Source organism: Trichechus manatus, unplaced genomic scaffold (genome assembly GCF_000243295.1).
Source record: "Trichechus manatus latirostris isolate Lorelei unplaced genomic scaffold, TriManLat1.0 scaffold00309, whole genome shotgun sequence".
In the NCBI taxonomy this organism is placed as follows: domain Eukaryota; kingdom Metazoa; phylum Chordata; class Mammalia; order Sirenia; family Trichechidae; genus Trichechus; species Trichechus manatus.
This window is the reverse complement of record NW_004444245.1, coordinates 1,128,337-1,141,199: the sequence shown is the minus strand read 5'-3', so window position 1 is coordinate 1,141,199 and position 12,863 is coordinate 1,128,337. Positions and strand designations below refer to the sequence as shown.

General features: G+C 54.5%; 1 protein-coding gene across 2 annotated transcripts in view; it reads right to left on the bottom strand.

Annotated features, from left to right (window-relative positions):
• IKBKG (inhibitor of nuclear factor kappa B kinase regulatory subunit gamma) overlaps positions 1–12,638 on the bottom strand; it is a 21,685-nt gene extending 9,047 nt beyond the window's left edge. The window contains exons 1-5 of one of the 2 annotated variants that reach the window (XM_004390599.2): positions 12,357–12,638; positions 8,796–8,997; positions 4,441–4,652; positions 2,816–2,934; positions 2,159–2,311 (exon numbers count right to left, since the gene is read on the bottom strand). In XM_004390599.2, the coding sequence (XP_004390656.1) occupies positions 2,159–2,311; positions 2,816–2,934; positions 4,441–4,652; positions 8,796–8,982 (671 nt within the window). In that variant the 5' untranslated portion in view covers positions 8,983–8,997; positions 12,357–12,638. Of the gene's footprint in view, positions 1–2,158; positions 2,312–2,815; positions 2,935–4,440; positions 4,653–4,834; positions 5,203–8,795; positions 8,998–12,356 lie in introns of those variants that run through there. The other variant, XM_023725437.1, reaches the window with a different exon arrangement.
• Between the last annotated feature and the right edge of the window lie 225 nt (positions 12,639–12,863).

The following is a 12,863-nucleotide window of genomic DNA, read 5'->3' as shown; positions in this document are numbered from 1 at the left end:
GAGAAAAATATAAAACAACATTCTAACTCACAAAACAAAGACCAGACTTACTGGTCTGACAGAGACGGGAGAAACCCTGAGAGGATGGCCCCTGCGCACGCTTTTAACTCAGTACTGAAGTCACTCCCGAGGTTCACCCTTCAGCCAAAGATTAGACAGGTCTACAGGGCCAACGATAACACACGTGAGCGATGTGCTTCGTAGTTCAATCACGTTTATGAGACTAACGGGCACAGCAGCCCAGAAGCAAAGACGAGAAGGCAGGAAGGGACAGGAAAACTGGACAAATGGACATGGGGAACCCGGAGTGGAAAGGGGGAGCATGTTGACACATCATTAACTGTTTAATGAGAAACTAATTTGCTATGTAAACTTTCACCTAAATCACCATTAAAAAAAATATAAGGGTGGGCAAATCTGCTGCAAAAGACCTCTTTAAAGTGTTGAAAAGCAAAGATGTCACCTTGAGGACTAAGGTGCGCCTGACCCAAGCCATGGTGTTTTCAATCACCTCATATGCATATGAAAGGTAGACAATGAATAAGGAAGACTGAAGAAAAATTGACCTCTTTGAATTAAGGTGCTGGGAAAGAATATTGAATATACCATGGATTGCCAAAAGAAGGAACAAATCTGTCCTGGAAGAAGTACAGCCAGAATGCTCCTTAGAAGCAAGGATGGCGAGACTACGTCTTACATACTTTGGACACGTTGTCAGGAGAGACCAGTCCCTGGAGAAGGACATCATGCTTGGTAAAGTAGAGGGTCAGCAAAAAAGAGGAAGACCCTCAACGAGATGGATTGACACAGCGGCTGCAACAATGGGCTCAAACATAGCAAGGATGGTGAGGATGGCGCAGGACCGGGCAGTGTTTCGTTCTGTTGTACATGGGGTCACTATGAGTTGGAGCCGACTCAACGGCACCTGACAACAACAAAAGGTGTGAACCTTGATGAGAATAAAAAACCAAACTCGGTGCTGTCGAGTTGATTCCGACTCATAGTGACCCTACAGGACAGAGTCGAACTGCCCCATAGAGTTTCCAAGAAGTGCCTGGTGGATTCGAACTGCCAACTTTTTGGTTAGCAGCCATAGCATTTAACCACTACACCATTAGGGTTTCCGAATCTCGACAGGATCCTGTTAAAAAAAAAGTTGTAAGAACACGCTCGGGCCGATCGGTGAAAGGTGACGGTGGACGCTGTATAGTGGATACTAATGCGTCCTCGCGCTGCAGACCTGCAGACTGAGGTGCTCAGCAGCGGGGGCCACGAGGCCTGCAACGCGCTTTCAGATGGCTCACACGCGCACGCTTGCTTACACATCTATAGAACACCTCCGCGGGGATATGCAAGAACCTGGTAACCTGGGTGGGGATGAGAAGAGGAGGGACACTTCTCACCAGATACTCCGGAATCTTTTCAACGGTCAACCATGTAAATGTACCTTTTCAAAAAATAAAACTTACATTTAAAAACACTTTACATTTTAAAAATGTAGCAAAGGTTATCCACGTGAGGTTTGGATTGGGGGAAAGTAGCCCAGTGGCTGGTGTCCCTGAAGCACTTTGTCACCTGCCTGTCTCTTCAGGACCTAGAAAGTACACTCCGCTAAAGCAGAGCCCCGAGAGCAGCTCACCCCTGGGCTCCCCAGGCCCTGGACAGAGCTCTTGTGCACATGGAGTTGTGTGGAAGGCATCTAGACCGCCTGTGCTGTCAGACAGGTAACACCCAGACTGTGTCTTCCTGGAAGACCTCTGTCTGAAATCACCAATAGTGCCGAAGGCGGGGAGAGCCACCTTGCTGGACCATGTGTCTCTGCCCCAGCCTGGCATCTGCTAGGAGGTAGCCAGGGAGACAAAGGCGACCAGGCAGACTGCCCTGTTCCAGGCATGGTGGTCTCTAGAAATAAGGAGAGTCTGACACCCCCTTGCTCAAACCAGTACCTTGAGGCTGCTGGGTGGAGCGGCATTGCCCCCAGGCAAGCTTTCACGCCTGTGACTCATGAATCTACAAGGCTAAGGGAGAGAATCAGCCTCTCCCCCACAGGAGGCAGAAAACAACCTCAGACCCTCTGATCTTCCTCTGTCCTCCCCTCCCTCCCAGGGCCAACCGTAGGGGGTCCGAGCCTCCACCGCCCCGCCCGCACGGCACTCACTTCTCCTCGGAGGCGGCCTGGCGCTCCATGCGCAGCGCGGCCTCCACGCTCTGGCTCTGCATGCGCAGCTGGTCCACCTGCACACTGTGCTGCTGCTGCAGCGCTTCCCGCTCGCTCTCCAGCTGCCGGGCCTGCTCGCTGGCCGCCCGGGCCCTGGTGGGGTGCAGGCGGGCGTCACGGCAGGCACCCAGCGGGCTTCGGGCAAGCAGAGGCAGCCCACAGGCGCCGCTGGGCACCGACTCCCCCGTGGGCTTCCCCGACGCGACTGCCGTCTCCCACCGCTGGGGGAAAGGAGCCCGGGAGGGGTGCAGGGCAGCTGGGTGTGTGCCCCTCACGGCAGGGAGGGGGCCTGAGGAAGCGTGTGTGCTGTCTTCACGCTCCACCTGCCACCCGCCCTTCCAGCTGACCACTGGCCATGGCTGTGGCCTTGAGGACCTTCCAAATGCCACCTAAGGAAATACTGTAAAATCCAGCAAACGAGCCAAGAGCCAGAGTGCCGGCTGGGACCCCTGGGTGATCACTCGGCACGTGGGAGACAGCCGCTCCCAGTCATCACTCCACCTTCTCACAGAGAAAGCTCCAGAAGGCCCCTAAACCAGCCTCTTCTCAGGGACCCCAGAAGTGGCCTCCAGGGCAAGGCTTTCCGTCCCAACTCACCTGCCTTCCAAAGCCTGCCGGTCCTTGTTGGCAGCCTCTAAGCGGCTCTGGCTCTCCTGGAGCTCCCCCAGCAGGGACGTCACCTGGGCTTTCACCGAGGCCTTGTCCTCAGCCATCTGCTGCAGGAAAAAAAGCCACTTCCTGTCAGCACCGCTCTCCCCAGCCGGTTTCCCAGGCTGAGGTACATGCACCCTGGGGATTCTCCCGTCCCCTTAGCACCCCAACCCTGGGGCCCTGAAGCCTCCAAGGCCAATGTGCCCTGACCCCTACCCTTCCCCCACCTCCACCCTCAGCAGCCCCCTGCCGCCGCAGCCCGCCGCCCACCCTCATCCTTCAACTGTGAAAGGCACTATGGGCCCCGGAAAAGGAACAAGCCCATCTGCCCACACCCCGACCCTTCCTCCTCATCTCCGAGGACAGGGCGACACAAGCCCCCAACAAAGATGCAGGAGGTGCTGGGGCTCCTCATGAAGACTGCAACTAGGAGGGACACAACACAGCTGGCAGCCTGCGCTGCTGCCCCGGTGACCAAGGTATGGGGTTGAACCCAGTGGCCACAAGGCCGTAGCATGTGGAAAGGCATCTCCTGCCCTCTCTGAGACTTGGAGGGGGGCGAGGGCAAGACAGGAAGGCAGGAAGGAAGATACATGGCCCATTCTGCAGGCATGGATCCAGGAGAGAACAAGACAGACTGATACACTGTTTCCAGGAAAACCCCACCAGTGATGAAATTCACAAGTTGTCCAAACACCCCAGCTCCCCAGCTCCCTCATCAGGTCTCCCTCATCACCCCACCCAATCTGACCTGGCCTGGGTCCCAGGGACCTCCTGCTGCCCACTCCCACCAGCAATCCCCAGTCCCCCTCGGCCCCAAGCTCTCAGCAGCATCTGCTGCTCCTGCCCTTCCACGCGCTGGCTTCTGTGGGCTTCCAGCACGCCCACCACTCTGCGACTTCTCCCCACCCCGCCAACTGCTCCTTTCCTGAAGTGTCTGTGTCCACTACGTAGCCACAGTGACCTCCTGCTGTGCCCCTAGAAAGGGCTCCCCAGCTGTCCTCCCCAGCAAAGTGGCAAACACTGTGATTTATGGTGGGAGCTTGGTAAACAAATAGCCCAGGCAGGATATTCCAAAAGCTAAGAGATTAGCCACCAGGAGCCAGGCAAGGGCCAAACCTTTCTTTGGAATATACAGGGTGTGGACGCTCTAGCCCTGCTCGGTTAATCCTTTACTGGGCGGCTGCAACAGGCTTCCAGCTGGGTTCCCCCTTCCATCCTTGCCCCCTCCAGTCTACGTTCTACTGGAAGCCAGATCATGTCACCCTGCTCCATGGTCCCCACTGCAGGCAGAGTCAAAGCCCAAGTCCTTCCTCTGACTACTAGGCCCAGCCTGACCTGCCCTTCCATTCCCTCTGCCCTCCTTTGCCCCCACCCACTCGGACGCTGGCACCTGGTCTCTCCCGCACCCTTCCCTAGGTGCCTTTTACATTTGCTGATTGTAATCAGTATCTTTGTGCTGTAATAAACCGTAACCATGACTATAACAGCTTTCCTGAGTCCCATGAGTCTCTTGGGTTCCCCCTTTCAGAACTCAGGTGGCTGGTGGCACAGTCCCCAACCCTAGCTACCTGCTGGCATCTCTTCAGGTGCTCCACCTCCTGCAGGGCCTGCTCCCTCTGCCTCTTCAGCTCAAGCTTCTCCAGGCTCAGTTTCTCTACCAGCTTCCGGGCCTTCTGGAACTTCTGCATGAGGAACTCCTTCTCCTCTCTCTGGCTGACCTGGAAATGCACCAGCTCCTCACAGCGCTCCCGGAGCATCTGGTTGCTCTGCCGGATGGCATCTAGTGGCAGAGGAGTCAGTGAGGGGAAGGTGAGGCCTGGGGCCTGAGGCCGGGGCTACCCATCACGGCGCCCTCCCCATCACACTACAAGGCCTTCAGACAGATAGGGGGCTTTTAAACAATTCCTTTATTTCTTCAAACGCTTTCAAACTTAATTACACTAACAAGATGCCCCTAAATACCTCCAACGAAATACCACAAAAATCTGGTCAGGGTGTGAAGAAATAAAATGGAACCTTCATTCCTTGCTGGTGTCAAATGGTGCAGACTCTTCGTAAACAGTGTGACAGTTCCTCAAAAAGTCAAACAGAGAACTACCACATGACCCAGCGAGTCCACTTCCAGGTATACACCCAGAAGAATTGAAAGCAGGAATGCAAACAGACACTCGTACGCCAGCGTTCACTGCTGCACTATTCGCAATCGCCAAAGGTGGAAACGACCTGCAAGCCCATCGAGAGATGAGTGGATAAACAAAATGTGGTGCCTGCATACAAGGGACTAGTACGCAGCCCCAGAGAGAAATGAAGTTCTGATACCTGCTACAATATGGCTAGAGTGGGAAGACATTATGCTGAGTGAAATAAGAACCAGTGTTGTATGATCCCACTTACATAACACATCTAGAATAGGCAAACTCATAGAGACAGAAAGCAGAATAGAGGTCACCGGGGTCTGGGTAGAAGGGGAAATGGGGAGCTACTGCTGAAGGGGTCCTGAGTTTCTGTTATGGGTAATGGCTGCACAACATAATAAATGCCACTGTAAACGTACATAATAAACGTAAACGTGTACATAATAAACGTACCCTGAAAGACAGATGAAGTAAACGGACGGTGGCAGGCTACCACCAATGACTGCCCTGACGGGGAACACAACAGACAGTCCCAGATGGAGCAGGAGAAAAGTGGGGTGCAGAACTCAAATTCTAGTAAAAAGACCAGACTTAATGGTCTGACTGAGACTGGAGGAACCTCGGACAGCATGGCTCCTGGATTCTCTGTCAGCCCAGAAAATAAAACAATTCCTGAGCCCAAGTCTTCAGACACGGATTAGACTGGACTGTGGGACATAAAGTGATACTCGTGAAGAGTGTGTCTCTTAGCTCAAGTAGACACAAGAGACCAAAGGGGCAGCTTCTGTCTGGAGGTGAGATGGGAAGGCAGAGAGGGTGAGGAGCTGGTTGAATGGACACGGGAAATATCAGGGCTGGAAAGGAGGAGTGTGCTGTCACAGTATGGAGAGAGCAATCAGGGTCACGTAACAATGTATGTATAAAATTTTGTACGAGAGACTAACTTGAATTGTAAACTTTCACTTAACCAACAACAACAAAAGAAAAAAAATAAAATAGGCGAAGTAAAAATGTCTTGTTATATATATCTAACCACAATAAAAAAGTTTTTAAAGTGTGTGTCAATGACACTTTCTTTTTAAATGACTCTGGAACTCGTGTGTCCTACCCTGGAGCACCAGCGGACTCCCAGGATGGCCACCCGGGCAGACTGGCACTGCCCACAGCAGCCTGGGAGAGCCGGTGGCACGGACCCACTCCACTTCTATGACACTGACCGCTGCTGAGCCCTAAGCCTAGATGTCCTCATCTGCATATTCACCAGGGGCAGCCACCTCCGCCGTGAAAGAGGAGAGGGAAGCCCGTGAAAAACACAGCCTCAAGAAGAAGCTGTTCATTCTCTTGCCAGGCTGAGTCGTGAACGTGTGCAAACCTCAGGAAGCCAGCAGGGACCGGAGGGAGGGAGAGAAACAGGCCAGGAACCAGCCCCGTTGGGGAGAGAACAGGTTGACCTGTGAGCGTGTGCAAACCTCAGGAAGCCGGAGGAAGGGAGAGAAGCAGGCCAGGAACCAGCCCCCTCGTGGGGAGAACAGGCTGACCTGTGAGTGTGTGCAAACCTCAGGAAGCCGGAGGGAGGGAGAGAAACAGGCCAGGGACCAGCCCCGTCGTGGAGAGAACAGGCTGACCTGTGAGCGTGTGCAAACCTCAGGAAGCCAGAGGGAGGGAGGGAGAGAAACGGGCCAGGGACCGGCCTCGGCGGGGGGAGAACAGGCTGACCTGTGAGCGTGCGCAAACCTCAGGAAGCCGGAGGGAGGGAGAGAAACAGGCCAGGGACCAGCCCTGGCTAGAAGAGAACAGGCAGAGTCGTGAGCTTGTGCAAACCTCAGGAAGCCGGAGGAAGGGAGAGAAACAGGCCAGGGACCAGCCCCAGCAGGGGGAAAACAGGCTGAGCTCGGCGGAGACCAGAAGCAGGGCTGCTGGGGGTGACAAAAACCATCTGGGACAGGAAAATGTCCCGTCGACTGAAGAGCTGTATAAAAATGGGAGGAGGTGGCAGCTCCATGTCACCCCTCAGGTCAAAAGCTCGACGGAACACTCCACTGCTGGCTTCAAAGTCAGCTTGCCACCTTCTCTTCCCTGCCAGAATCCTCCAACCCGGAGGATCAACTCCCAAGCCGGTGCCTTGCCCGGGACTCTCCTGTCTCCACACCTCCGCACACTCTGTTCCCTCTGCCTGCCAAGGCTCAGCTCCCATGCACCCACTTTGCTTTTAAGTGTTTCCCAGTGAGCTAAAACGCACCCTCTGAACCACTTTAAAGTGGACCGTGCAGTGGTGTTCAGTATCCACAGTGCTGTACAACCGTCACCATCACCTCGTTCCAGACCCTCTTCATCACCCTGAAACCTGCGCCCATTAGCACTCACCCACCCCCAGCCCCCTGCAACCACTAACCTGCGTTCTGTCTCCATGGCTCTGCCTGTTCTGGACATCCCATGTCAACGGAGTCATACAACAAGTGGTAGACTAGGTACACGCAACTTCTTCCAGGAAGAGCTCCCCCCAAACCTTCCAAGCAGAGACGAGGTCCTCCCTTGCCCCTGCACCCTCAGCCTCCTCTCCGTACCCAAACAGGAGTATCTTAGGGCCAACACCTTCGGGCCTGACACCCAGCACCCATTCAATAGAGCCAACGCGTTCCACTGCTGCCTGCCAGACACAGGCAGGCAGCGCAGGTGAAGGGCAACACAGCCTCAAGGCCTCACCCCTCTGGGACAGCAAGAGCTGCCACACTGAGCAGGACATGGCCACGTGGTCTAGGGGAACAGGAGAGCCATAGACACGTACCCTGAACAGCCAGAATCCGGGCTTCCCTCTCCCACCCCCCACCACCACTCTGGGCTGGGCAGTTTAATGGTCTGGTCCCCAAAGCGGGTACAGTCCCACTGGATTATGAACTACAGTTGCCACCAGGGCACTTCGGGCTGCTCATGCCAAAGGAGCAGCAGAGGAGGTCCCGTGGGGGCCTGATCGTGAGGAGGAAGGAAGAGAATGGGTGCAGCACCCACAGGCAGCCATGCTGGCCTAAGACGGCACGGTGATGGGTCTCAGATCCCTCAGGGGCAAGGGGCTGGGTCATGCCACCAGGGAAGCCAGTGAGACCCGCAGCCAGGGAGGCTGCAACTGTCACTCCCAGTCCTCTGCTAAGCCCCCCAGGAAGCAGGGGCTCCAGGAACCCGGGAAGCCGCTCCTTGAACATACAGGAGGAAGCGCAGCAGAGCTGGCCATGGAGACAGGGGTGGGCCGCCCAGGGAAGCCACACCCATTCCCAGAGGAACCGCGCCCCCATCCCAGGGAAGCCCGCAGCAAACGACTGCTGAACGGGGCGGTGGGGGGGATACAAAAGGCCTGGCCACGATGGCCCACCTGGGACTCTGACAGCTCATTCCAGCTCCAGAGTTCCCTGCCGAGGCTGCCCAGCTTCTCCCTCTGTCCACCCCTGCTTCTTCCCTTTCTTTCCCTTCCCGCTCGCTCTCCCCTTCCACATCCCAGGTGTGGATCCTGAAAGCTCTCTAAATAAACTTCCCGCCGCCGCTGGGGAAGCCAGACTGAAACAAAGAGGAGGGCTGGCTAAGCTGGAAGTGCTAGCTGGCTCTCACAAAGCCGCCAGCCCCGGGATCTGTGCTTCCCTCTCCCACCTGCCACCACTCTGCTGGGCAGTTTAAAGGTCTCATCCCAGCAGCGGACACACTTCTCTCAGGAGACACAGCCAGACTACAGGCCGCTCAACGTGAGCAGACGGAGCCTTTCCCTCAGCAAGGCTGGCTGCCCCGACCCTCTGTGCACCCACCTCGGAGCTCCTGATTCTCCTCCAGACAGCGCTGGAGGGGCTCGGAAGCACCCTGCTCTGAAGGCAGGTGAAGCATGGCTGGCTTCCCCAGAGAAGACTCTTCAGCCAGCATGTCCTGGTCCCCCACTGGACCACCACTGGGCTGCACCATCTCACAAAGCGGATTCTTCCGGAGATGCCTGCTCATCCACCACGGCACAGTCTGGAAGAGAAAGGCAGCAAACGCTTTATACAAGACCCCGGCAGCCTTCCCGTACCCCGCAGAATAAGGGGTGCGTTCTGTGCACGGGTCCTAGGGCCACCTTTTACGTAGAACGTCAGTCACCTTGTCTAGCAGAATTGGAGGCTGAAGTGGACTGTGGGTCGCAGCAATGCCTGAGGCCCCAAGGTAAGCGGCAGAGGGAGCTGGCAGACCACCTAAGGGCGCCGGGCAAGACAACGGCTCAGCACCCACCTCTGGACTATAAGCTGAAGCTAAGAATTTGCCAGCTGTAGGAAATTACGGAGAGGCTTATCTTTGGAGGGACACATCAGTGTGCTGGAAATCCGACCTCACATACACAGCCAAGCACGAGGAGAGGAGAGTGCCTGCCCCTCACCTAGTACAAGTGGTTGAATGGTGTCCCCCGCAAAGATACGGCCACGTCCTAACCCCTGGACCCTGGGATCTTACAGATGTTAACTAAATGATCTCGAGATGAGATCATCTGGGATTAACTGGGTGGGCCCTAAATCCAATGACCGGTGTCCTTCTAAGAGACACACAGGGGAGAGACACACAGAGCAGGGGGCCGTGTGAAGATGGACGCAGACACTGGAGTGGTGCACCCACGAGACAAGGAGCTCCTGGAGCTGCCAGAAGCTGGAAGAGGCAAGGAAGGATCCTCCGCTAGAGCCTCCAGAGGGAGCATGGCCCTGCCCACACCTTGATCTTAGACTTCTGGCCTCCAGACCTGCGAGAGAATAAACTGTTGCTGTAAGCCATGCTATTAGTGGTTCTTTGTTACGGGAGACAAATACACTAGTAAGAGAAGATCCAAGGAAACTGTTCAGAGCCTGGTGAGTGTTCCCTGGAGCTGGGGGGCAGGGGGTGGGAGTGAGGAGCCCCTGGTGTGGGATGGGTACTGAGGAATTAGAAAGTGAAAGCTGGACCTTGGGCCTGAGCCAGCAGAGCAGAGCACCAGCCCAAGCTGCCTGCACTCTCCTGTGGAGTGGAGGGAGGCCACGCAGGAGGGTGCAGCCCAAGCCCTTTGAAATCCTGCCCGGGAGCACTGACTACCTGGAGGAGGAACTTGTCGATCCCTCCCTCTTCCTTAACAGACCTTCCTCCCTGGGCTTCCAGAACCTCCCACTCTCCTGCTTTCCTCACTGGCTGCTCCTGCTCAGCCTCCTTTGCTGGATCCTCCTCTTCTCCCTATCCCTCCATGCTGGGGTGCCCCAGGGCTCTGTCCTGGGGCCTCTTCTCTACTCTACCTACATTTACCCCATTGAGAATTCCATCCAGTCTCACGCACGGCCTTAAGCCCCATCTCTAAATGCTGATGGTGCCCCAGATCAGATTTTCAGGCCAGACAACATCTCTACCTGGATATCTAACTGTGCTCTCAACACTAACTGATCTGAAACTGCACCCCTGAGAGTTCCCAAAAGCCAGTCCCACCCAGCCTTCCCCATTTATCAGCTGATGGCAAATCCATCCTCCAGGTATCAAGACAGCCACCCTGGCCTCATTCTGGACTCCTCTTTCTCCCACATCTAATCCATCTGGACATCCTGTCAAGTGTCTCCCAGAATCCACTTGATGACACTAAGCAACTGATGTTAACTATCTGAGATGTGATAATGACAGCACAGTTAAGTGTTTTTTTTTTTCAATAAGTCCTTTCTTAGAGAAATGCAACTGAAATATTCACAAATGAAATTATATGATGCCTAGAATTTGCTTCAAAATAATGGGGGAACTCCTAGCTGTATACTCGAGAGAAATGAAAACACATGTCCCCACATGAATGTTCACAGCAGCATTACTCACAACAACCAAAAAGTGGAAACCACCCAAATGCCATCAACAGGTGAATGGACAAACAAAATCTAGTACATCCATATACCAAACCAAACCCAAACCCGTTAGCATCAAGTTGATTCCAACTCATAGCCACCCTACAGGACAGAGAAGAACTGCCCCATAGGGTTTCCAAGGAGTGGCTGGTGGATTTGAACTTTCAAACTGCTGACCTTTTGGTTAGTAGCAGAGCTTTTAACCACTGCACCACCAGGGCTCCACATCGATATACAACAGAATATTACTTGACCATAAAAAAGAAACAAATTATTAGTACACTTTTTGGCATGGGTGAACCTTGAAAACATGCTGGGTAAAAAAAACCAGTCATAAAAGACCACAGACTGACTGTGTGAGTCCATTTATACGAAATATCCAGAAGAGGTATATACAGAAAAAAAGATTGTAGTTACCAGCGGCTGGGAGGAGGCAGGGGAAGAATGAGGGATGATGGCTAAAGGGCATGGGGTTTCTTACGGGGTTGATGAAAATAATGTGAAATTTGGTAGTGAAGATAGTTGTACAACTTGGAATCCACTAGAAATCATTAAAATGTGTACTTTAAAAGGGTGTTGTATGAAATGTGAATTATATCTCACTAGCTGTTATTAATAGTCATAATAATAATGGGAAACGGTTGTGAAGAGTATAAATTAAACAAGATCAGCCACAAGTTGATAATTGTAGAAGCTGGGAGCTGGGTACGCGGGATTTACTATACTATTCCACTTTTGTACATCTTTGGAATTGTCCATAATAAAATGACCAAGCCACCATCATTTCTCACCTGGATAAGTGCAATAACCTCCTAACAGGTCACCCTGCTCCAACCCTTGCCCTGCTATGGTCTGTTCTCCCCACCGCGGGCAGAACGATCAGTCTAAAAGGTACTTCCGATCATGTCCCTCCTCTACTCAGAACCCTGCCCTTGGTGTAAAAGCCAAAGTCCCTACATCAGCTTACGAGGCCCTGTCCCATCTGGTCCCTATTCCTCCTTCTCCAACCATTCCCTCCCTCGCTCACTCTGCCCCAGCTACACTGGCTTCCTTTGCTGTTCCCTGAACAAGCCAGGCACGACTCATTCATCTTCAGGTCGTAGGAATGAGACGAGGTCCGGTAGATACTAATTGTTTTTGCAAAGCGACCTAACCTAGGCATATGAGATAAGACACTTAGCTGCTATATTTGAGGTCTTTTTAAAAAATTTAACGCCCTCAAACGCATTCAAGTCTGATGGACAGAAAATATTTCCTAACTAGAAGAGTCCTCCTCACACCAGTCAGACCCTGCGGCGGAAAGAGAGGGTGCCAAAACAGTCCCGCTAGCCGCTGAAGTAGCCTGGGTCCTGAATCTGCCTGTCTCAGCCGGTGCTCTAGAAGCGCGCGGCAGGAACCAGCCCGGGCCCAAAAGGAGAGGGCAGCCTCGACATCCCGGGGAGTCTCAGAGAGGCGGCGGAACGCCCGCCGATGGTACCCTGTCTTCGGGGAAAAGGACCACACCTGTCAGCAGAGTCGGTCCGACGTGAGAAGGGCTGGAGCTGCGGGCCGCGAGCCCTCCTAGATCCCCTGCGCGCCAACAAAGTCCCGGTTCAGCGGTCGCCCTTCCCTTCTCCCGCAGCCGAAACCTGCACTTCCGGCTTCCTGTGTCGTACCCGTGGGATCCGGAAGTGATTCTGGCAAGCCCCCGTCACGGCGAGCTCAGAGGATGGGGAGAACTAGCGCGGGCACCTCCCTCAAGGCCGCGGCCTGCACCGAGGAAAGCCCGAGCCCGCCATCCTCGGTTGGTCTCGCGGACCACTATCCAAACGATGAGAACCACCCGCTCTTTTTCAGGGCGTTAAACCCTCCACTCCCCCTCGCCTTCGGGGCGACCGGCCGCCCCGCCCCTGCCGGGGGAGGAGCCAAGACGAGGCTGACCAATAGGGCAGGTTTGACCCGAGAGAGCGGGCGACGGGTCCGATAAGGGGGCGGGGCTCCAGAAGACCCTGCCCCGAAGCCGGGGGGAGG